This window comes from Stegostoma tigrinum, chromosome 39, assembly GCF_030684315.1.
Source record: "Stegostoma tigrinum isolate sSteTig4 chromosome 39, sSteTig4.hap1, whole genome shotgun sequence".
In the NCBI taxonomy this organism is placed as follows: domain Eukaryota; kingdom Metazoa; phylum Chordata; class Chondrichthyes; order Orectolobiformes; family Stegostomatidae; genus Stegostoma; species Stegostoma tigrinum.
In genome coordinates this window covers 4,269,629-4,295,288 of record NC_081392.1, presented here as the reverse complement: position 1 = coordinate 4,295,288, position 25,660 = coordinate 4,269,629, and the positions used below count along the sequence as shown (strand labels likewise).

General features: G+C 48.3%; 1 protein-coding gene across 1 annotated transcript in view; it reads right to left on the bottom strand.

The window, feature by feature from the left end:
• LOC125447720 (spectrin beta chain, non-erythrocytic 4-like) overlaps positions 1-25,660 on the bottom strand; it is a 184,419-nt gene that overhangs the window by 101,184 nt on the left and 57,575 nt on the right. The window contains exons 13-18 of the mRNA XM_059641028.1: positions 22,370-22,520; positions 19,439-20,309; positions 18,060-18,197; positions 16,610-17,366; positions 12,964-13,166; positions 9,046-9,136 (exon numbers count right to left, since the gene is read on the bottom strand). Of these exons, the coding sequence (XP_059497011.1) occupies positions 9,046-9,136; positions 12,964-13,166; positions 16,610-17,366; positions 18,060-18,197; positions 19,439-20,309; positions 22,370-22,520 (2,211 nt within the window). The remainder of the gene's footprint in view (positions 1-9,045; positions 9,137-12,963; positions 13,167-16,609; positions 17,367-18,059; positions 18,198-19,438; positions 20,310-22,369; positions 22,521-25,660) is intronic.

The following is a 25,660-nucleotide window of genomic DNA, read 5'->3' as shown; positions in this document are numbered from 1 at the left end:
CATGGGCAAGAAAACGTCTGGCTGATTGCCAGTTAGCTCAGCCCCCTAGCTGAAGAATCATTGCTCCTTCATGTTGAATGAAGCTTGGGTGAACCTCTGAAGATGGCAAAGGCACAGAATGTACTCCAGCTGAGGGACTCCAATGTCCATCACCTCAGCAGCAGCACCACTGATCGAGCTGGTTGGGTCCTACAGGACACAGCTGCTAGACTGGGTCTGAGGCAGGTGGTGAGGGAACCAATAAGAGGGAAAAACATACTTAACCTCATCCTTACCAATCTGCCAGGTGCATCTGTCCATGACAGTAATCGGTAAGAGTGGCCAACACACAGTCCTGGTCGAGAGGAAAACTCCGCTTCACTTTGAGAATTCCTTCATCATGTTAGGTTCATACAGTGTTGAAGCAGGCCATCTGGTCCACATCAACCCTCTGAAAAGCATCCCACACACCAATGCTGTCCCCAGAACCCTGCATTTCCCACGGACAATCCATCTAATCTGCACATCTCCAGCCTGCGAGAAGAAACTGGAGCACCCGGAGGAAATGCACACGGACACAGGGAGAATATGCAAACTCTGCAAGACAGTCACTGTCGAACCCGGGTTCCTGATGCTATGAGGCAGCAGTGCTAACCACAGTGTGACCCCAAAGTGCAGTATGGCACTAACACCGTGCTAAATTGGACAAATTTCAAACAGATCTAGCAACTCAAGACTGGGCATCCATAAGGCGCTGTGGACCATTAACAGCAGCAGAACTGTACTCCAGCACAATCTGTAACCTCATGGCCCAGCATATCCCCCACTCAACCAATACCACTAAGGCAGGGGATCAACCCTGATTCAATGAAGTGTGCGGGAGAGCATGCCAGGAGCAGCACCAGGCATACCTGAAGATGACGTGCCAACCTGGTGAAGCCACCAAACAGGACTACTTGCATGCCAAACAACAAAAGCAGCAAGTGATAGACAGAGCTAAGCAATCCTGCAACCAACGGATCAGATCTAAGCTCTGCAGTCCTGCCACATCCAGTTGTGAACGGTGATGGACAATTAAACAACTCACTGGAGGAGGAGTCTCCACATATATCCCCATCCTCAATGATGGAAGAACCCAGCACATCAGTGCAAAAGATAAGGCTGGAGCATTCGCAGAAATCTTCAGCCACAAGCGTCGTGTGTATGATCCATCTCAGCCTCCTGCAGTGTTCCCCAGCATTCTAGTCTTCAGCCAATTCAATTCACTTCATGTGATATAAAGAAACAGTTGCAGACACTGGATACTGCAAAGACTATGGGCCCTAATAACATTCTGCAATAGTACTGAAGACTTGTGCTCCAGAGAGAGAGAGTGAGAGTGCGATATGACCGGTGGTGAAGTTAGCCTGAGGGTCACACGCCACAGGAGAAGGTGAATAAACAGGGTCTTCATAGTGACCTCGGTCAGTATGGTAACTGAATCTGCACCATTGCTATCTCCCAGCAACACAAGCCAGCCAATCAGCAACTGACCTACAATAACTCATCCACAACTACTGTGTGAAATCTGTCATCCATTTTAATCAAAAAGGGAGAAAAAAGCACACATAAGGTTTAGGAAACTGGAAACAGACCAGGACCTTGAGGAATATTAGAGAAGAAGGAAAGAACTTAAACATGGAAATAGGAGGGCTATAAGGGGCCATGAAATATCCTTGGTAAGTGGGAGAATCCCAAGGTATTTTAGATGTATTAGTAGGAACAAGAGGGTAGTGAGGGAGAGAGTGGGTCCGCTCAAGGTCAAAAGGAGGGAATTAATGCACAGATCCAGAGGAAGTAGGTAAGGGCCTTCATAAGTATGTCATATCGGTATTGACCGAGGAGATGGATGATGGTAAGATGAGGGTGGGGTATGTTAATATTCGGGGGCATGTCAATATTAAGGAGGTGGTGGTGCTGGGTGGCTTGAAAAACCCAGGGCCTGATGGGATCTATCCCAGGATACAGGCAAGGAACGAGATTGCTGGGGCCTTGGCACAGTTCTTTGTATCCTCTTTAGCTGCAGGCAAGGTCCCAGAGGACTGGAGAACAGCCAACGTTGTTCCTTTGTTTAAGAAGCACAACAGGGATAATCCAAGGTATCACAGGCTGGTGAGCCTTATATCAGGGAAGGGAAATTATTAAAGATGATTCTTAGGGACAGGCCTTACCTGCATTTGAAAACAACAGATTTATTGGAGATAGTCAGCATAGCTTTCTATGGGGGGAATGTCCTGTCTCACAAATTTGATTGAGTTTTGAGGAAAAGTAAGTGACAAAGATGATTGATGAGGGTAAGGGAAGGCAAAGCATGTTATATACATGGACCTTACTACGACACTTGACAAAGTTCCTCATGGTATGTTGGTTCAGAAGATTAAGTCACATGGGATTCACAGTGAGTTGGTAAGTTGGATACAAGGTTGGCTTAGTCATTGAAGACAAGAGGGAAACTATGGAGGGGTGTTTTTCTGACTAGAGGTCTGTGACCAAAGGTGTTCTGCAAGAATCAGTACTGGGACCTCTGCTGCTTGTAATATTTATAATGGATTTGGATGAAAATGTAGATGTCTGATTACTAAGTTTGCAGACGACACAAAAATTGGTGGAGTTGTACACCCAATTACGACAGGCACGGATAGGGTAGATAGTTGGAGTCCTCTTCCCAAGATGGAAATGTCAAGTACTAGGGGGGCTGTAGGTTTAAGGTGTGACAGGGAAAGTTTAAAGGAGATGTGCAAGGAAATTTTTTTTGACAAGGGTGTGTTTGGTGTCTGGAAAATGCTGCTGGGAGGTAACAGAAGCAGATATGATCACAACGCTTAAGCAACAATTAGACAGACAGATGACCAAGCAAGGAATAGAGGGAAATGGACCATGCGCAGGCAGAAGGGATTAGTTTAGAATAGCATCATGGTTGGCAGAGACATGGTGGGCCGAAGGGCCTGCTCCTGTGCTGTATTGTTCTACGTACACCTAGGATGACTCTTCTTTCTGCTGCTCTCCACTTTGCCTTTGAGATCTCTGTAGCTTTCAGCTTTGACCAATAGATCAACGTACTTTAGTGCCCTTCACTTCTCAGAGTTCTTTCTGCTCTTGCAACTTCCAGCAACTCGTCATTTGTCTTGTAGTCTTCATTGAAGAATCATAGAATCCCTAGTGTGGAAGGAGGCCATTTGGCCCATCAAGTCCAAACTGACCCTCCAAGAGCATCCCGCTCTGACCCATGCCCCTACCCTGTCCCTGTAACCTTGCATTCCCCATGGCCAAGTACCCAACCTGCACATCATTATGACTATGGGAGAAAACCGGAGCTCCCAGAGGAAACCCACGCAGACACAGGGAGAATGTGTAAACCCGACATCCCCCCAAGGGTAGATTCGAACCCAGGTGAGGCTGCAGTGCTAGCTACTGAGCCAGCATGCCACGCCATGTACAGTCAATGTATGGAACTTTGCAGCATGCCTCTTAAAAGTTTCTATTTTCCTTCACTGATCTTTACTCATTGTCCATGATTCTGAGGCACATCCAAATATCACCAAATCGCAGAAATCTCACAGCACAGAAAGAGGCCATTTGGCCCATCGTGCCCGCATCGGCTCAGTAAAATGACAGTCATTAACTCATGCCAATCTCCTGCTTTCTCCCCATGTCCTTGCCTGTTATTTTGGGTGAGATAGTCATCCAATGTCCCTCTTGAATGCCTCAATTGAACTTGTCCTCCACCCCACTTCCAGGCAGTGCATTCTATACAACTGAAAAATGTCCTGTTGATTTGGACAGCTTACACAATATCTTTTTTATATTGCATTATTAAGCCCTTGTGGTTAGAAAGTGTTTCCGTAGCACACTGCATTATAGTTGTAACACCTCCAACCTTATGCTATTTTATTCATGAACAGATTTGTTTACTGTGGACTCTCTCACTCCTTTAAAACTGTCCTTTCCTGGATGTATAATCTTAATTGCCCTCGAACAAATAACAAATTCAACTCAACTGTATTATGATTGTGAGAACAGACTTATTAGATTCAATAGTGACATTATAATTAAATCTAGCTGTTGCCCCTTAATAAACCTAATATGGCAATTAAACCACCTTGTTTTGGGACAGATTTTGGCAAGAAACTGTCCTGAACGCACGCAAGAAATATGCTGCTTTCGGAACAATCTGCTAACTGGTATTTATTTGGGAGTTAAAACCAACATTAATTCCTTGATTTGCAGTAAGTCAGAGCAGTTATCTCTCTCTGCTTACAGAGTAATTTAGCACACCGTATGACACATTCACCTAAATTTCTGTATTTATGCTACTCTACAGCTGCTACCAGAGGACCTAGACAAGATTCCACTTTCTTAGATACATTTCTGTACCTTTTAGTTCCTCCTTTATGTTAATCCCCAAAGCACAGTTAATAACTATTACTCCACTCATTTTTATTTCACTTGCTTTAAACTTTCTGGGTCAGATTCTAATCTGCAGCTTACTCTTGTCTCTCTGTTGTTCCACATTCTGAATCTCCAATCACCTGGATTTTACACATCTATGTACAGAAGAGTGATAGACCAAAGTGAGTTACAGGCTGAGATCTAAATGGGGTTTCGGAGTGATTTATCGAGAATAACAGATACCTAGGAATGAGTTAGAATCTGGAATTTAATCAAAAGATTCAAGGCGGTTTTAGCCAGGAAAGGTGGTGGCATCGTTGCTATGCCACTGTACATTACTATCCCACACTAATGAGCCCAGAACATGGGTTCAAACTCATTCACAGGAGCTGGTAGAATATAAATTCAATTAATAAATCAGATCTAAAGCTAATCTCCATAACGGTGACTATGAAGCTATCATCAGTTGTTGTAAAATCCCATCTGGGTCACAAATGTACTTTAGGAAAGGAAATCTACTGTGCTTACCCAGCCTAGCCTATATGTGAATCTAGAACATAGAACAGTACAGCACAATACAGGCCCTTTGGCCCAGGATGTTGTGCTGAACTTTTACCTTAAACCTAAGGTCTATCTAACCGCCATCCCTACCTTATACTATCATCCATATGTCTAACTAATAGCCGCTTAAATGCCCCTAATGAGCCTGACTCCACTACCTTCTCCGACAACGTTTCCCATGCCCCTAGCACTCTCTGAGTAAAGAACCTACCTCTGACGTCTCCCCTATATCTGCCTCCACTCACTTTAAAACTATGCCCCCTTGTAATAGCTACCTTCACCCTAGGAAAAAGTCTCTGGCTGTCCACTCTATCTATACCTCTGACCATTTTAGACACCTCTCATCTTTCCTCGTTCTAAAGAGAAAAGCCCTAGCTCTCTCAATCTTTCCTCATAAGGCCTTCCCTCTATTCCACGCCACATCCTGGTAAATCTCCTCTGCAACTTTTCCAATGCTTCCACATCTTTCCTGTAATGAGGCGACCGGAACAGGATGCAGGACTCACGATGTGGCCGAACCAGGCTTTTGTATAGCTGGAGCATAACTTCACGGCTCTTGAACTCAGTCCCTCTATTAATGAAAGCTAATACACCATACGCCTTCTTAACAACTCTATTCACCTGGGTGGCAGCTTTCAGGCAACTGTGGACATGAACCCCAAGATCCCTCTGCTCTTCCACACTGCCAAGAATCTTTCTGTTAACCCTGTATTCTGCTTTCAAGTTTGTCCTTCCAAAATGAATCACCTCACACTTTTCAGGGTTAAACTCCATCTGCTACTTCTCAGCCCAGCTCTGTATTCTATCAGTGTCCCTTTATAACCTAGAACAGCCCTCCACACTGTCCACAGTGCAACCCACCTTCGTATCGTCCGTGAACTTACTAATCCACCCTTCCACTCCTGCATCCAAACCATTTACAAAAATCATAAATAGAAGAGGACCCAGAACAGACCCTTGTGGTACATCACTCGTAACTGAGAACCAAGTTGAATGTTTTCCATCCACTACCACCCTTTATCTTCTAAGGGTCAGCCAATTCTGAATCCAATCTGCCACATTTCCCCCTATCCCATTCCTCTTTACTTCCTGCATGACCCTACCATGGGGAACCTTATCAAATGCCTTACTTAAATCCATGTATACCACATCCTCTGCTCTACCTTCTTCCACATGTTTGGTCACCTTTTCAAAGAATTCAATAAGGTTTGTGAGGCATAATCTACCCCTCACAAATCCATGCTGGCTAACACAAATCAAACTGTGCCTTTCCAAGTGATCATAAATCCTATCTCTCAGAGCCCTTTCCAACAATGGGCCCACGACTGAAATAAGACTAACTGGCCTGTAATTTCTGGGATTATCCCTATTCCCTTTTTTGGACAAGCGAATGATGTTTGCCTCTCTCCAATCTTCCAGCACTGTACGCGTGGACAGTGAGGATGAAAAGATCTAGACCCACAGTGATGCGGTTGATGCTTACCTGCCCTGTGAAATGGCCCAAATTCTGGTTTTGTAACTTGCATAAGAAAACAGTACTGATTAACTGGCAAGTTGACTCTAACTGGTTGATTACAAAGTGACCTTGACCAATTGAGTCAATGGGCTGAGGAATTGCAGATGGAATTTAATTGGGATAAATGCAAAACCTAGGGGTTCAGGTACTCAGTTCTTTGAAATTTGTGACAGAGGTAGACGGAGATGTTAGAAGGCATTCAGCATGCTTGCCTTCATTGCCCAGACCAATGAGTATAGAAGTTGGGACGTTATGTTGAGGCTGTACAGGACGTAGGTGAAGCCTCTTCTGCAGTACTGTGTGCAGTTTTGGTCACCCTGCTACAGGAAGGGTTTTCCAAGAAGGCAGTGACGGCAGGGTAGGGAGTGTTCATGCTCTGTACCCGTATGCTCCAGCTCATCTTGCTGGCCATCTTCTTGCTTGTTCTTCTGTTTTGTTTTGTTTCCTCATTTCTTTGTCTTTCCATTGGATCAGAGTTCACCTTTCCTTCTGTTCTGAGGCTGTGGTGGAGGAAGGCGGTTACAAAGTCCTGCTGAGGCAGTGGCACAGTGGATTGGAATGTTTGTTCCTCAAGGCCGTGGTGGCTGTGGCTTCATCGTCGATGGGCCTGGTCCGTACTTCCTGGCGGAGGTTTCAGCAGTGGTTATCGCATGGTGGCTCCGGTCCATTCCTGGTGGCTACAGCAGCAATGTGGCATCTTTGGGCAGCGACTGAAGTAATGAAGGCTTCGGCGTCGGTCCCTCCTCACTGTGGCAGTGATACAGTGGCTTCGGTGTCGGCTTTGGCAGTGGCAGTGTGGTGGGGCCAATCCAGAAATCCTCGCTCTGGCAGATTCAGAGCAGCTTCTGTAGCAACATCCTGTTCCTACTCCACAGACCCAGGAGCAACAGAGAGAACCAAAGATGAACTTTGTCCTAACTCTGTCTCCATTATTTCTTTTTATAATTTCTGTAATTAAAATGCCACCAAATTGTGTCAACTTACACACATCTCACTGCATTTTCATTAACACAAGTGACAATAAATTGCTATTTTGTTCTATTATTAAACCGGAGACAGTTCAGGAAGATTTACCAGGATGTTATCAGAGCTGCAGGGTTTGGGTTCTAAGGAGAGGCTGGGTAGGATGGAACTTTTTCCACTGGTGCGTACAAGGTTTAGGGATGATCTCATGGGAGTTTATAAAATCATAAAAGGCACAGATAAGGTGAATGACAAGGGTCTTTTCCCGGGGGTGGGTAAGTTCAAAACCAGGGGGCGTATTTCTAAGGTGAGCGGAGAAAGATTTAAAAGGGGCCTGAGTGGTAACATTTTGACACAGACTGAGGCTCGTATGCAAAATGAACTGCCAGAGGAAAGTAACAGTTACAACATTTAAGACATTTGGTTAGGTGCATGCCTGGGGAAGGTTTAGAGGGATATGAGCCAAATGCAGGCAAATGGGATTAGTTTAGTTTAACAAATTTGATTGGTATGGACAGGTTGGGCCGAATGGTCTGAGTCTGTGCTGCGACGCTATCACTCTACGACCCAACAAATCGACACCTTTTCCTCGAGCATTATAAATTGTTGCTCCCTTCAAAATGTGACATTCTTGACATTCTTTCCTCTATCCTGATGAGTACAAGACAAAATCATTCAAAAGGATGTCTCATTTTATAAAAACATTCACAATTCTGCAACAATTCCTGAAGGCAATAAAAGGAAAGTAGCTCGATGGCTCTTTAAAAAGTACTTTCCACATTGACAACATTCACACCATGTACATTTCAGCAGAGTGTTTAATGTTCTCACATTCCAGCTCACCCTCAAACTTCTTCTTCCCTCTCACCTGGACATTCTCCACTCTGCAACCCCTCCATGATGCCCCACCTCCCCCACTCCCACCGCCATTCACCCATCCTCCCCTCTAACCCCACCCCAAACCCCACCCTCATCCCCAAACAACCACCCTCCCACACTCTCACACCCATTCACCCACCCTCACCCCCATTCAACCACCCTCCCCCCAACTCCCACTGCTATTCCACCACCCTCCCCCCATGCCCACGCCCACCCCACCCCCATTCAACCACCCTCCCCCAATCCCACTCACCCACCCTCCCCCCCATTCAACCACCATCCCCACACTCCCACCGCCATTCAGCCACCCCACCCCCAACTCCATTACCACCCTTACCCCCATTCGACCACCTTCTCCCCACTCACACTGCCATTCACCCACCCTTCCCCCACACCCACCCAAATTCAACCACCTTCCTCCCACTCCCAACGCCATTCACCCATCCGTCTCCCACCCTTACCCCATTCAACCACCCTCCCCCCCCACGCCCACTACCATTCACCCACCCTCCCCCCACCCCAACGCTGTTCAAACACCCTTCCCCATCCCCACCCTCTTGCACATTCAACCATCCTCCCCCCCTTCCCACCACCATTCACCCACCCTTCCCCACCCACACTCCCACCACCATTCACCCAACCAAACCCCCATTCAAACCCCCATCCCCCCACCCCCACCCAAACACCCTCCCCCCACCCTGCATGTCCCCATTACCCACCTCCTGACAGCTCTGGAGGAACCGCTGTTGCTCCCAGTGGACACCCAGGCGCTCTAACCAATCGTGAGCCAGCTTGTAATTATGTTGGCTCCTGCAAATGTGATGAAGGATGGTCAGTCCTGGTCTGAGAGGAGGCCATTATTCAGCACAGAACATGGCTCCACAAAGTACAACCGTCATTAAAAACACCTCCCAAAAACAGCACAGTTAGGAACTCCTGAGAGATATTTCACACTCTGCTGTTGACTTGCCCGATATCCTTGACATGAAGCCTGGCTCATGTTAACCCCAGGGTCAGAGTCATTTGTTTTTGTCAAATATAGGTTTAAAAAAAACCCCACCAGCCATTCGATGAGGTCATGACCCATTTGTATCTTAGCTCTATTTACGCTTGATAACCCAGAATTTCCTCATATCGAATACAAAAAATGAACAGAGAAAATAGAGTAGGCCATTTGGCCTTTCAAACCTGCTTCACCATTTACTATGATCATGCCTGATCATCTAACTTAATACCTTGTTCCCAGTGTCTTCCCATACCCTTTGATCCTTTAGTCCAGGGAAGTATATCTAACTTCACCCTGAAAACATTCAATATTGTGGTCACAAATGCTTCTGTAGCGGAGAATTCCACAGGATCACCACTCTCTGGGTGAAGACATTTCTCCTCATCTCAGTCCTAAATGGCTAACCCCCTATCCTTAACCTGCGACCCCTAGATTTGGACTCCCCAGTCATCAGAAACATCCTTCCGGTGTTTCCCCTGTCCAGTCCTGTTAGAATCCTACAGGTTTCTATCAGACAACCCCCTTCATTCTTCTAAACTCCAGTGAGTATAGTCCTCACCAATCCAGTCTCTTTTCATAAAACAGCCCTCACATCCCAGGAATCAGTTTGGTAAATCTTCATTGTGCTCCCTCCGTAGCCAGAATATCCCTCCTCCAATACGGAGGCCAAAACTGCATGCGGTCTTCCAGGTGTGATCTTACCAAGGCCCTGAACGATTGCAATAAGACACCCATGTTCCTGTCTCAAATCCTCTCACTACGAACGCCAACATACCATTTGCCTTCTTCGCCACCTGCCTGCTTAATTGCAGCAAAATTAGAGGTCCTAATTGTGAAAGTTGTAGATTAACCCACAGTTATTTCAGTGAGAGAACTTAGTTTGTCTTCATGTATTTCCTGCCATTTACTCCTGAATAGCTGTATGATAAAGGAGATAGTTTACCTCTATGTCCCCTAGTGGCTCCTTTAACCATCTTCATTATATCGTCCTTTAATCTATAATAATCAGGGAGTTCTAGACTAATCTGTACTCTCCAAATCCCCTCAGTTAGGCCTGATATTATGATAGTGAGTCTTTATCTGTGTTATTAATAAACACGGTAAAATACTGAGGATCCCCACCAGTCCAGGTCCTGGGCTAAGACCACTTCCTGCCAGTCAGCCCATACGTCCTTTATAAGTTCGTAAGAAAATTAAAGTAAGAGCAACAGTAGGCATCCGGCTCATCAAGCCTGCTCTGCCATCCAATTAGATCATGGCTGATCTTTTCGTGAACTCAGCTCCACCCACTCAGCTGTTCACCAAACCCCTAATTCCTTTACTGCTCAAAATTTTATCAATGAGGAAGCCTCTACTGCTTCACTAGGCATAGAGTTCCGCAGATTCACAACCCTTTGGGTGAAGATGCTCTCAACTCAGTTCGAGATCTGTTCTCCCTTATTTTGAGGCTACACTCCAGGGAAAAAAGAACCCTTTCCAGCCTCTACTTCTAACTCAAACCCTCTATTCCCAGCAATATCCTTGTAAATCTTCTCTGCACACTCTCCAATTTAATAGCATCCTTCCTACAGAAGGGCAAGCAGAACTGGATAATACGGGAGAAGGGGTCACCAGTTTCCTCCCACAGTCCAAAGATGTGCAGGTTATGTGGACTGGCCATGCAGAATTGCCCACAGTGTCCAGGGATGTGCAGGCCAGGTGGGTTAGCCATGGGAAATGCAGGGTTACAGGGATAAGGGTGAGAGGTGGGTCTGGGTGGAATGTTCTTCACCAAGTCAGTATTGACTCAATGGGCCAAATGGCCTGATTCCACACTGTAGAGACTCTAAGGGAGCACTGTCCCTGTAAATTTCAGTCAGTTTGGCTTACATTAAATGCCTAGCATTCGGTCGGGATAACATTAAAACAAAGCTTCCAAAATCTTGTCCTACTGTGGCCCACATTTCATTGCTTAAAAATGCGATCGTCCCACATTGTGAGCCCTGTTGAAAACCTAGTAAAATTTGCAAATAGCACATACTGGTCTGCCTTGCCTCCGTCAGCAATAGTACAATCAGAAACATTCATTTCTAAGTATTAATTTTTTTTAAACCAGGTTAGGAAGCTGTGTAGGAGAGGATCAGGAACTGAGTGCTGGGGTGAAGCAAATTGGTTCAAGACAGTTTAAAGAACCCGCCTTTTAAACTGGGCCTATACGTCCTTTATAAGTTCATAAGAAAATTAAAGTAAGAGCAACAGGTGGCCATCTGGCTCATCAAACAGGAGCTGGTTCCAATGAGCGGCTGGTTAGGCCAGAGCCACTGTTGATAAAAAATGTCAACCAGGGTTTAAAGGAACCTTGCAGAAGCTAACACTCATTCGGTGCACGTTGCTGTCCAGGAGCTGGTCACTGCACCCTCTCGGCTCACAGAGTAGTGAGGTTACACCGCTCTCACGCGAAACATCTGTCACACATCAGCTAGAGTAGTATGTCCAGTTGGTGCCAAGTTACAGAAATGACGTGAACGCATCGGAGAGAGTGTACAAGAATGGTTCTGGAGATATGTAACTGCAGGTATGGAGAACAATGGAGACTGTTCTCTTTGCAGACAAGATGACTCAAGAGGAGATCTCAAGATCATGGTCAGAGTATTTAGGGGAAGAAAACTGCTTCTCACTGGAAACGGATCAAGAACCACAGGGCACGGATTTAAAACCATTTGTAAATGGAGCACACTGCGATTGGTTAGGGTATGAAAGTTTGATGGAGGCAGGTTCGATCAAGGCATTCAATAGGGGTACCGAACGGTTATCTTAATAGAAACAATGAGCAGGGCCACAGGGAAAAGGCAGGAGAAAAGACACTAAATTGCAATGCCTGTTGGGAGAGGCAGTGCAGATATGATGGCCAAATGGCCTCCTTCTGCACCATAATAATTCTGACAGTCTGTGACTCCAAGCATCACAACCCACACTTTCAGAGATCCTGCACTAACAGATAGGAATGCAATTATTGCATGAAGAGTTTAATAATGGCAATCTCAAAAACTACTGTTTAGAGGGAAGTGGTGGCATATTGGTAACGTCACTGCACTTGTAATCCAGAGGACGCAACGGCCTAGTGGTATTATCGCTGGACTGTTAATCCGAATACCTGGGTAACATTTGGGGACCCGGTTCGAATCCCGCCACGGCAGGTGGTGGAATCTGAATTCAATTAAAAAATCTGGAATTAAGAATCTAATGATGACCATGAGTCCATTGCCAATTGTCAGGAAAAAAAACATCTAATTCACTAATGTCTCTTAAAGGAAGGAAACTGCCTTCCTTACCCGGTCTGGCCTACAGGTGATTCCAGACCCACAGCAATGAGGTTGACTCTGAAGTGCCCTCTGGGCAATTAGGGATGTGCAATGATATCTGGCCTGGCCAGCAATGTCCTCATCTTGTAAATGAATAAATAAAATCCAGTAGGCCCAGCTAATACCCTAGGGACTCGAGTTCAAATCCTACCAATTAATAAACCTGGAATTGAACATTAATTTCAGTGATAGTGACCAAGGTTTCATTGCTTGTTATAAAAGCCCTTCTGGTCTAGCCAGGTAGGGAGGTAATGCTGCCTCCTCTGTGATTAGGAGGTGAGTTGTCATACCTGGTGGTGATAGACTTGGTTTGCTCGTCAATCTTCTCCTGGTAGATGCTGCCAGCCTTTGCCAGCTGCCCTCCTGCCTCGACCACCGTGTTAATTTTCTGCAGGTTAATTTCCAAAGTCACCAGGAAATCCCGGTGCCTCTTGATCGCCGTTTCAGCAGCCTCCAACGATACTGGCACCTCAAGTTGCGCCAACACCGACTCCTAGGGCACAGGATGGACAATCAGCTCGCGCAGGCAGAGCAAATTCAGAATTCCCTGTGAGTTACAGAGAACATTTCTAGACCAATATGAATGGTGACTCCCAGCAGCTCCTGTTCATGGGGAGATGGTGGCGCGGTGGCAGTAATGCTGCTTTGGTAATGTCCAGGCCCAGGTTAATAGTTTGGGGCATTGGCTTGAATCTTACCCACAGGATTCAATTAATAAATATGGAATTTAAAGCTATCTTCAAAGTGGTGGTACAGCTATCATCGATCTAACTAAGTTGTTTCAGAGATAGTAGGAACTGCAGATGCTGGAGAATCTGAGATAATAAGGTGCAGAGCTGGATGAACACACCAGGCCAAGCAGCATCAGAGGAGCAGGAAGACTGACGTTTCAGGCCTAGACCCTTCTTCAGAAATTGGGGAGGGGAAGGGGGCTCTGAAACAAATAGGGAGAGAGGGGGAGGCGGATAGAAGATGGATAGAGGAGAAGATAGGGTGAGAGGAGACAGACAGGACAAAGAAGCAGGGATGGAGCCAGTAAGGGTGAGTGTAGGTGGGGAGGTAGCGAGGGGATAGGTCAGTCCAGGGAGGATGGACAGGTCAAGGGGGCGGGATGAGGTTAGTAGGTAGGAGATGGGGGTGGGGCTTGAGGTGGGAGGAGGGGATAGGTGAGAGGAAGGACAGGTTAGGGAGGCGGGGACGAGCTGGGCTGATTTTGGGATGCGGTGGGGGAGGGGAGATTTTGAAGCTTGTGAAGTCCACATTGATACCATTGGGCTGCAGGGTTCCCAAGCGGAAGATGAGTTGCTGTTCCTGCAATCTTCGGGTAGCATCGTTGTGGCACTGCAGAAGAGCCAGGATGGACATGTCGTCAGAGGTATGGGAGGGGGAGTTGAAATGGTTTGCGACTGGGAGGTGAAGTTGTTTAGTGTGAACCGAGCAATGGTGTTCTGCAAAGTGGTCCCCAAGACTCTGCTTGGTTTCCCCAATGTAGAGGAGACCACAATGGGAACTGCAGATGCTGGAGAATTCAGAGATAAGAGGAATAGAGATAGCAGCTATGCCTGTCGCTTTGTGGGTTATGTGGAACAATCCCTCTTCCATAGCTACACTGGCCCTAAACCCCACCTCTTCCTCCATTACAGTGATGACTGTATCAGCGCTGCCACGTGCTCCCAAGAGGAGCTTGAACAGTTCACCCACTTCACCAACACCTTCCACCCCAAACTTAAGTTCACCTGGACCATCTCTAATACCTCCCTCTCCTTCTTGGACCTCTCTGTCCCCATTTCCGGTAACCACCTAGAAACTGATATCCATATCAAGCCCACCAACTCCCACAGCTACCTAGAATACACCTCCTTCCACCCACCCTCCTGCAAAAATTCCATCCCCTATTCCCAATTCCTTTGCCTCCGCTGCATCAGCTCCCAGGATGCGGCATTCCACTGCCGAACATCTCAGATATCCTCATTTTCAAGGACTGCAATATCCGCACCCCAACCCCCCACAGTGGTCGAGAACGCCCTCGACCGTGTCTCCTGCATTTCCTGCAACTCATCCCTCACATTCTTCCCCACAGTAACAACCAAAACAGAATCCCCCTCGTCCTCAAGCACCACCCCACCAACCTCCGGATCCAACGCATCATCCTCCGACACTTCCGCCATCTGCAATCTAACCCCACCACCAAAGACATTTTTCTCTCCCCACCCTTGTCTCCTTTCTGGAGGGACCACTCTCTCTGGGACTCCCTTGTCTACTCCACGCTCCCCTCCAGCCCCACCACACCCGGCACTTTCCCCTGCAACCGCAGGAAGTGTTACACTTGCCCCCACACCCCCTCCCTCACCACCATCCCAGGACCCAAGATGACTTTCCACATCAAGCAGATGTTCACCTGCACATCTGCCAATGTGGTATACTGTATCCACTGTTCCTGTTGTGGCCTCCTCTACATCAGGGAAACCAAGCGGAGGCTTGGGGACCGCTTTGCAGAACACCTACGCTTGGTTTGAAATAAACAACTGCACCTCCCATTCGCAAACCATTTCAACTACACCCTCCCATTCCTCAGACGACATGTCCATCCTGGGCCTCCTAGTGCCACAATGATGCCACCCAAATGTTGCAGGAACAGCAACTCATATTCCGCTTGGGAACCCTGCAGCCCAATGGTATCAATGTGAACTTCACAAGCTTCAAAATCTCCCCTCCCCCTACATCCCAAATCAAGCCCAGCTTGTCCCCTCCTCCCTAACCTGTCCTTCCTCTCACCTATACCCTCCTCCCACCTCAAGCACCACCCCCATCTCCTACCTACTAGCCTCATCCTGCCCCCTTGGCCTGTTCGTCTTCCCTGAACTGACCTATCCCCTCCCCACCTACACTCATCTCGACTGGCTCTATCCCCGCCTCTTTGACTTGTCTGTCTCCTCTCCACCTATCTTCTCCTCTATCCATCTTCTTTCCACCTCCCCCCTCTCTCCCTATTTATTTCAAAACCCCCTTCCGCATCCCCATTTCTGAAGAAGGGTCTAGGCCCGAAACGTCAGCTTTCCTGCTCCTATGATGCTGCTGGGCCTGCTGTGTTCATCCAGCTCTACATCTTGCTATCATTGATCTAACTAACGTCCTTTTGCGAGGGAAACTTGCCATCCTCACCTGGTCTGGCCTACACGTGACTCCAGACGGTTAACTGCCACCTGGGATGGATAAGGGAGTGTTAGTTTTTAAGACAAACAAATCCAACACACAAACAAGCAAAAAAGTTCTGCCTTGTTTATCTCAGTGCTACTCAGGGAAGCACCACTGAGGACCATCACCACACTGGAGGGTGCTTCTGGTTTCACACTTGGCAGGGGGGGGTGGTGACTGATGGACCAAAACTCATCAAAGAGCCCTGAGTCAGCTTGGGGACTGCAATGTGGAGCTCACTGTCTACTGACTGGCAGCAGAACCTGGCCAGAGTGTGGAAGGTGGGGAGATTAGACGGCAGGTCACAGGTCAAGCTGCAGGAGTAGTCAGAGGGCAGGTCAGAGGTCAGGGTGGAGGAGTCGTCGGAGGGCAGGTCACGGGTCAAGATGGACAGGAAGTCACAGGGAGGGTCGGAGAGGTAGTCGGGGGGGAGGTCAGGGATAGTGGAAAGGAGATTGGAGGGCAGACAGATAGGTCATGGATAGGAGGTCAGACTGGAGTCAGAGGGCTAGTGGAGGGGTGGTTGAACGGCAGTGTCGTAAAAGAGTGGTCAGAAGTTGGTCAAAGGGGTAGCAGAGGGGTGGTCAGCGGGCAGTGGAGGGGCGGTCGCAGTGAGGAGGGGAGGTTGGAGGACAGGGTGTTGAGGGTTGAGAGGATTAGTGGAAGAGAGTTTGGAGGGTTAGTGGAGGAGGGGGCTCAGAGGGTTGGTTGTAGAGGGTTGGTGGAGGGCAGCTCGCTCACCTGGCTGTTGAGGAAGCCTTCAGCCTGCCTGACGTCCCGGAGGAAGAGCTGGTAAATGTGAGCCTGCAGCAGCAGTTGGTGCCGACATTGCCAGGCCTGGTGCAGCTTGGCCCAGCCATGCTGCAGTTTCTGTAGCCACTGCTGGATGGAGAGCAGCGGCAGCTCAGCTTCACCCAGCGACAGCAGCTCATTCACGGCCAGGATCTTGCGGTAGTCCTCTTCATGTTGGCCGATCTCCTCCCTCAGCGCCTCGTGGTTCCGGAGGAGAGCCTCTGCCTCAGCCAGTGTGTTGGGCAGCTCCTCGGACACAGTGGCCCCCTGGGTTTGAGCCAGCCATGATAGGAAGCTGTCCAGGTCCTGGATGAACTGCTGCAGCCTGCCAGCAACACTCAGTGAGTCCTCACAGCCTTGTAGGGCCCGTTTCAGCTGCTCCCACTCCTCACTGATCTCCTCAAATCGGATAAGGATGTCCATCGCCTGTCCCGGGTGTGCAGCAGCTAAACTCTCCGCCTCCAACTGCAGGCCAATCAGCTTGGGCTCGATCACACTCAGGGCACCCTCCATGGCGGACAGCTTCCTTTGCAGTGCAATCACCCCCCCAAGGTCATTGCCCAGGTACTGCGTTGACTCGATGGCCCTCCGCTTCTCACTGATCTGTGATTTGATCTCGTTGCACTCCAGTGAGTAATTCTGGATGCGAACCAGGGAATCGATGTTCTCCTTTTTACTTTCAACCAACTGCACGATCTGTGCCCACCTGCAAAACACAGCACAGTGAACACCAGCTCAACATTCCAGCCTCTCAGAGCCGGCTTCTTGCAGATTCCGAACATCCAAACACACAGACACACACCCCCACACACACACACACACACACTTTCAGACAGACACACCCACACACACATCCACACACACACACACACACACACACACACATAGACCCACATACTCGAACACACATACACACACACACACCCACACCTTCAGACAGACACACCAACACACACACACACACACACACACACACACACTCGTAGACCCACATACTCGAACACACATACACACACACACACCTTCAGACAGACACACCCACACACCCCCACACTTTCAGACAGACACACCCACACCCACACACACACACACAGACACATACACTCACACCCACAGACACACACACCCACACCCACACCCACACACAGACACATACACTCACACACACACACACACACACACACACACACACACACACACACACACACACAGATACCCACACCCACACTTTCAGACAGACACACCCACACCCACACACACACAGACACATACACTCACACACACACACCCACACCCACACACACACACACTCACAGACACACACCCACACCCACACACACACACACTCACACACACGCAGACACACACACAGAATCTGACAGTGGGTAAAGCGCAGTACCTGCTGTTTAGGTGGTCCTGACAGCCCATGACCTCTGTGGCACTGGGATGACCATTTTCCACCAGGTGCTGAACAATTTCATTCACCTCCACCACCCGGCCCAACATGCTGTTCATCTCCTGCTCCAGACTCTCAAACCTACAGACAGAGAACCAGGGGAGACACGTTCAGACCACAACCTCAGCCGGGACAATACCACGCTCTAGACGTGGTGACTCCTCTGCATAATTCCCAACAGAAACCTGGACAACTTCTCTTCTGAACATATCCATGCATCTGTGTCCGAGTAAAACCTTGGCAGTCAGCAGCAGGATTCTCTCCGTAAACCAATAACACACTGCACTGTCAGCACCAGTATTCTGTCTGAGCAAAATAATACCCTGGACAGTCAGCACCAGTACTCTGTCTGTGTCCCAGTATTAACCAAAGACAGTCAGCACGAGTACTCTCTCTGTATCCCAGTATTACGTTGGACCATCAGCACCAGTACTCTGTCTGTGTCCCAGTGTTAGCCTGGACAGTGATCACCAGTACTCAATCTGGGTCACAGTATTACTCTGGACACTCAGCACCAGTAATCTGTCTGTGTCCCTGTATTACTCTGGAGAGTCAGCACCAGTACTCACTCCACCAGTATTATCCTGGATAGTCAGCAGCAATACTCTGTCTGTGTCACAGAATTGCCCTGGACAGTCAGCACCAGTACTCTGTCCGTGTCCCAGTATTACCCTGGACAGTCAGCACCAGTACTCTGTCTCTGTCCCAGTATTACCCTGGACAGTCAGAGCCAATAGTTTGCCTGTGTCCCAGTATTACAATGAACAGTCAGCACTAATACCCTGTCCGTGTCCCAGTATTGTCCTAGACAGTCCGTGTACCAGTATTACCCTGGGCAATCAGCACCAGTACTCTGTCCGTGTACCAGTATTACCCTGGGCAATCAGCACCAGTACTCTGTCCGTGTACCAGTATTACCCTGGGCAATCAGCACCAGTACTCTGTCCATGTACCAGTATTACCCTGGGCAATCAGTACTTCAGCTGGGTCACAGTATTGCCCTGGGGATCCAGCACTAATACCTTGCCTGTGTGCCAGTATTACCCTGGACAGTCAGCACCAGTACTCTATCTGTGTGCCAGTATTACCCAGTACTGTCTCCCGCAGTATTACACCTGCACAGTGTCACGGGTGGGTGAGGCTTGATTTAAAAATTGGAGGGAAACCTGCAGTAAATGTGCGTCGGGGATGGACTGGGTCTCCCTATGGATGGACCTCCCTCTGAGTGTATCTCACACTAGGGGTGGTGCTCTCTCACTGCGCCTATATCTCCAACCCCCCCACCCTGCCCATGCTGGTGGTGGTGCTGTTCGAACGTGTACCTCTGCTGGACCAGTTCAAGGTCCTCCAGTGTCTCAGGGACCTCCGTGTTGTTGAACCATTGTTCCTTTTCATCGATCCAGAGCTCGCAGGCATTGACCTCGGTGAACATGTGGTAAACAGCCAGTGCATCCTGCAGCCATTGCCTGCGTAGGCCCGCCACTTCCTTCACCTCAGAATACAGGGTCTCGAGCTCCGACACGCGGCTCTGCACCTCACCCGGCTCTAGGTATTCGGAGGCCAGGCTGCCAGCCTGAGTGCACAGGGCCTGGACCAGCCGGTGATGCTGTTCAATGTCCTCGGACAGGCCACGGTGCTTCTTGGCCAGCGACTGGGTGGAGTACTCGTCGTGCCCGAAGTCGTCACTGGAGGCCAGGAGGTAGGCATCCTGCAGCCACTGCTCCAGGTCGTCGGCATCGGCCTTAAATTGGAAGAAGCTGAGCGCCTCCTGGATCCGCTGCTGCCTCAGTTTCACCAGCTCATCCAGAGTTTTCCACTGCAGCCGCACCTCCAGGATCCGTTCCTGGATGTTCCCCGTGCCGAAGTGTTTCTGTGCCAAGATCTGCTCACCCTTGGTGATGGTCTGCGTGAGGAAGCTGCAGCGAGCCACCAGTTCCCCCATCAGCACCTCATGCTGGCTCAGCAGACGTGTGGCACTGTCCACATCTTTGCCGCAGTTTGTTGAGGAGATGACCTGCTCCTTCTCGTGGATCCAGCCCTCCGCCTCCTCCATCTCCTGGAAGAATGTCCAGAGGCAGCGCGATCCCTCCAGCTCCGCCCTGCGACACGATGCCTGCCGCTGCAGCTCCTCCAGGCAGCTGCTGACATGCTGCACCCGGTTACAGATGATGTGCGGGTCGCACGGCTGGTACCCTGCGGGCAAAGCAGAAGGCACTGGCTCAGAATGGGGTCACAGCCTGGCACACCAACCCAGCCCCGGGGGTGACATCGTTGATCACAAGGGAAGACTGGCTCAGGGTTGTCTTACAGTCATAGAGTCACACAGCACAGAAACAGAGCCTTCGGCCCAACCAATCCATGCCGATCATAATCCTAATCTAAACTAGTCCCAACTGCCTGCTCCTGGCTCATATCCCTCCAAACATTTCCTATTCTTGTACTTATCCGAATATCTGTTAAACGGTGTAATTGTACCCACAGACTACCACTTCCTCAGGTATAATGGGAACTGCAGATGCTGGAGATTCCAAGATAATAAAATGTGAGGCTGGATGAACACAGCAGGCCAAGCAGCATCTCAGGAGCACAAAAGCTGACGTTTCGGGCCTAGACCCTTCATCAGAGAGCTACTTCCTCAGGTAGTTCATTCCACACACAAACTACCCTCTGTGTAAAAAAATTGCCTCTCCTGCCTTTTTTTAAATCTCTCTCCTTTCACCTTAAAAATATGCCCCCTCCGGTCCTGAAATCTCCACCCTGGGGAAAAAACACCTTATCTATACCCTGAGATAACAAGGTGTAGAGCTGGATGAACACAGCAGGCCAAGCAGCATCAGACAAGCAGGAAAGCTGACATTTCGGGCCCAGACGCTTCTTCAGAAAATTTTTCTGAAGAAGGGTCTAGGCCCGAAACGTCAGCTTTCCTGCTCCTATGATGCTGCTTGGCCTGCTGTGTTCATCCAGCTCTACACCTTGTTATCTCATATTCTCCAGCATCTGCAGTTGATACTATCTCTTATCTATACCCTTCATTATTTTATAAACCTCAATAAGATCACCCCTCAGACTCTCACACTCCGGTCTAAGTCCCAGCCTATCCAGTCTCTCCTTTTAACTCAAACCCTCGAGCCCCGGCAACATCCGGGTAAATCTCTTCTGAACCCTCTCCAACTTAATAATATCCTTCCCATAGCAGAGTGACCAGAACTGGACACAGGACTCCAGAAGATACCTCACCAATGTCCTGTACAAGCTGAATGAGCGCATAAAATGACAGGGCCTAGACAGTTGTGGACCAAGTGCAGAAAATGGAATCAGTCCAATTCAGTGTTTGTTTGGCAGCACAGACATGGTGGGCCAAAGGGCCTGTTTCTATCCAGTATGACTCTGAGATGATCAGAGCATCTTTGGCGGGAGAGGTTTTGGAGAACCTACAACTACCTCCCATCCCACCGTCCCACCATGTCCTGAACTCCTTCCTCCCCCCCCACCAAGTGAGTCCTGAAACCCTCATGGTTCCTACCCACTGGAGTTCACTTCCGGGAGACGAGGTCTCACTCCCTGCCTCCTGCCCTTGTGCAGTTCCCATTTACATTTGGCTGCAAATCAGTCATGAATACAGCACAGCAAGTGGCCATTAGACAACTTCACCCCGAACTAGTCACAGCTCCAGCTAGCAACTTGCCACACATTGATAAAACAGCCCCTCCTGCACATCATTCAGTGACATTGTCCCCTCTGTACCATTTAAACTGACAGTATCCGAGTTAATATGAGGATACCAGAAATCCCAACTTGTTTTTGTTTGTAATTTCTATTAGTAATTTAAATAGTACGGGCAACATAAAAACAGTTTGCAGATGATATAAAAACACATTTAAGGTATTTGGGAAGATTTGCAGCTCGGGTTATGGCTGAGGTTGCGGACTTGCTCGCGGACCTGGCTTGTTTTCGTTCAGACGTTTCGTCACCGTGCTAGGTAACATCATCAGTGAGGCCTCACTGTTACCTAGCACGGTGATGAAACGTCTGAACGAAAACAAGCCAGGTCCGCGAGCAAGTCCGCAACCTCATTAAAACAGGTGGTGTAGACATTAACTCACATTCACCTGGTTAGCTGAAATAAAATTAGAAGATTGAAACATCTGAAGCCTGACAATGAACTTAGCCATGGAGTAAACTGTAGACATCAGAAGCGAAGAGAATAAACATGGGGCTACCCTCCCCTGTCTCATTCAGGGTTACATACTCACCTTCCAGTTGGGTAAACTCCAGGGCGGCCATATTGAGGCTTTTCACTCGCTCAGCCTGCACAGAGATATCTGCCTCTAGGAGGCAATGTTTCTGGAGTAAGTCCTCGGCCTCCAACAAGTGCTTCCCCAAATCTTTCCAACACAACAGCATCTGCAGAGAAGGTAGAAAAGACTCAAGAGAGAGACAGCATTTGGCGATAGAACTGCCCATCAAGACCCTCCGTGTTACACGCCCATCCACAGCGACTCCGTGTTACACGCCTATCCACGCCGACTCCGTGTTACACACCCATCCACGGAGACTCCATGTTACACGCCTATCCACGGAGACTCCATATTAATCCCACTATATCTGACAGCTCTTAATGCCCACTCTGTCCCCACTCCATTGTGCACCCCACACATCAATAATTTTCCCTTTCCTCACACTGTCTGTGAACAATCCCCTGCCATTCAGTAAAACAAACCCATCTCAGAATGGCTAGGAACCAATCGGGCCATCAAACCTTCTCCTGCCCCATTTCCCAGCATTCCCATTCCCTTCAGCTATTGATTTATTCTGTCCTTTCAGTGCATTGTAGTAAAAAAAATCATCTCTCCTCTGGTCCTTTTATCAATCATCTCACATCCTCTGGTTGAACGTAGAAACAGGAGGAGGCCATTTGGCCCCTTGAACCTGTTCTGCTGTTCAATGTGATCCTGGCTAATCTACTTCAAACCTATTTTCCTGTTCTGTCCCCATATCCCTTTGTATCTTTTATGTCCGGATATGTACAAATCTCTGCCTTGACCAATCTCCATGACAGAGCCTCCACGGTCCTCTGTAGCAGAAAATTCATCACCTTCAGAGCAAAGGTAGCTAATGTAAAAAGCTAGAGAGAAAATAGGGATTATAAAGCAGTGAGTCTTAAGCTGTCTGTGAGAGTCCATTATTAAGGATTTTACAGCACAGTGCCATGTAAACAGCAGTGAAATCAGACACAATCAGCATGTAGTTACAGAAGGAAAGCTATCAGACAGATTTACTGGAATTCTTTGAGGATGTAACTGGTGGTAATTGTGGTTTATTCAGACTTCCTGAAGGTTTTCAACAAAGTCCCACGCAAGAGATTAAAGTGTAAAATTAAAGCACCTGGCTTTGGGGGTACTGTACTGAGAAGGAAATTTTTTTAAGAAATAGGAAACTAATATTAATAAATGGGTCTTTTTCGAGACTACTGGAGGGCTGCAGGGATTGGTACTAGGACCCCAGCTATTCACAATATATGTTAATGATTTAGATGAGTGAAATAAATACAATACCAGGCGGGAGGGTGATCTGTGAGGAGCATGTAGAGATGTTGAAGTGTGTCATAGACAGGTTGAGTGAGTGGGAAAATGCATGGCAGGTGCAGTATAATGTGGATAAAGGTGAGGTTATCCACTATGGTAGCAAAATTAGGAGGGCCGATTATTATTGGAATGGTCATAAATCAAGAGAGAGGAGAATATTCGATGAGATCTGGGACTCCTTGTGCACCAGTCGCTGAAAGTGAGCATGCAGGTACAGCAGGCAGTAGAGACGGCAGAATGTACATTGACCTTCATAGTGAGAGGGTTTGAGTACAGGAGCAGGGCCATCTCGCTGCGGTAATACAGGGCTTTGGTGGGATCACACATGGAGTGCTGTGTGCAGTTCTGGCCTCTATACCTGAGGAAGGATGTTCCTGCTACAGAGGGAGTGCAGGGAAGGTTTACCAGACTGATTCCTGGGAAGGCAGGACTGACGTATGAGGAGAGACTGAATCAGTTAGGATTGTATTCTCTGGAGGTTACAGGAATGAGGAGGGGTCTCACAGAAACCTATAAAATTCTAACAGGGCTAGACAGGTTAGGTACAGGAGGGATGTTCCCCATAGTGGGGGAGTCCAGAACCTGGGGGTAATAGTTTAAGGACAGGGGTAAATCTTTTCAGACTGAGATAAGGAAAAATATCTTCACCCAGAGAGCGGGGAGCATGTGGGATTCACTACCACAGGAAGTGTTTCAGGTCAAGACTTTGTGTTTTCAAAAAGGAGATAGATATAACCATTGCAGCTAATGGGATGATGGGATATGGGAGGCAAGGATGGGATTAGGGTACTGACTTCAATGATCGAGCATAGCATACTTGACGGGCCAAATGGCCTACTCCTGCTCCTAAGTTCCGTAGTTTTAAATTCTTCCTCATCTCAGTCCTGATTGGCCTGCCCTTTATTCAGGGATTTTGAGTCACCTGGTTCTTGACTCAGCAGCTGGGAGAAACATCCTTCCTGCATCGACCCTGTCAAACCTGTAACAGGGGGATCCACACCAATGCCCACAGAGCTCCAGCCTGGGTCACTCAGCACTGACAGGATCACCACCTCAAACTTACAGTCCTGTATCAGTCCCTTGGCACATTTCTTGCCCAGGAATACAATGTACAGGTTGTATTACTCTGCAATGTCTGTACACTCCTCGCTGAAAACTTGTGCATAAATAATAAATAAATAATTGAATGGAGTAGAAATACAGATTTATACGCAACAGACTGATGGTTTCCCTTTGCTGTCTTTACAGCAGGTGGCGCACTAGCACCACCTGCTGGGCATTTCCAAAGTCAAAACATTGAAAGAGGTTCAGAGAATCCCTACAGTGTGGAAGCAGGCCACTCGGCCCATCAAGTCCACATGTCTCTCCGAACAGCATGCCACACAGACCGATCCTATCCCTGTAATCCCATGACTAACCCACCTAGCCCGCATATCTGTGGACACTACGGTCAAGGTAGCATGGCCAATCCATCTAACCTGCACATCTTTGGACCGTGGGATAAAACCGGAGCACCCGGAGGAGACACACACAGACACAGGGAGAATGTACAAACTTCACACAGACAGTCGCCCGGGGGTGGAATCGAACCTGGGTCCCTGGTGCTATGAGACAGCAGCACTGACCAATGAGCCACCATACCTCCTCAAAATGACTGACAAATAGGTTGCAGAATCTTCAGTCCAAGAGAGGATTTTAGATTGGGTGTGACTGGAAATGCCTCCCATCCTTTGTCCCACTGGCAGTCCCTCAGGATTGAGGTTTCGACATGGCTGCTAAGGCCAATGTGTGATTTGCAGACTCTGCCACATTGGGGCATGTCACGTCAGGAGGGTTGAATAAAGAAGTCCTTTGGAGGTTTGCGCACTTTCTCCAACACCTCAACTTTCAGTTCTTAAGAAGATAGACTGGACTCGAAATGTTAACACTGCTTTCTCTCTACAGGTGCTGCCAGACCTG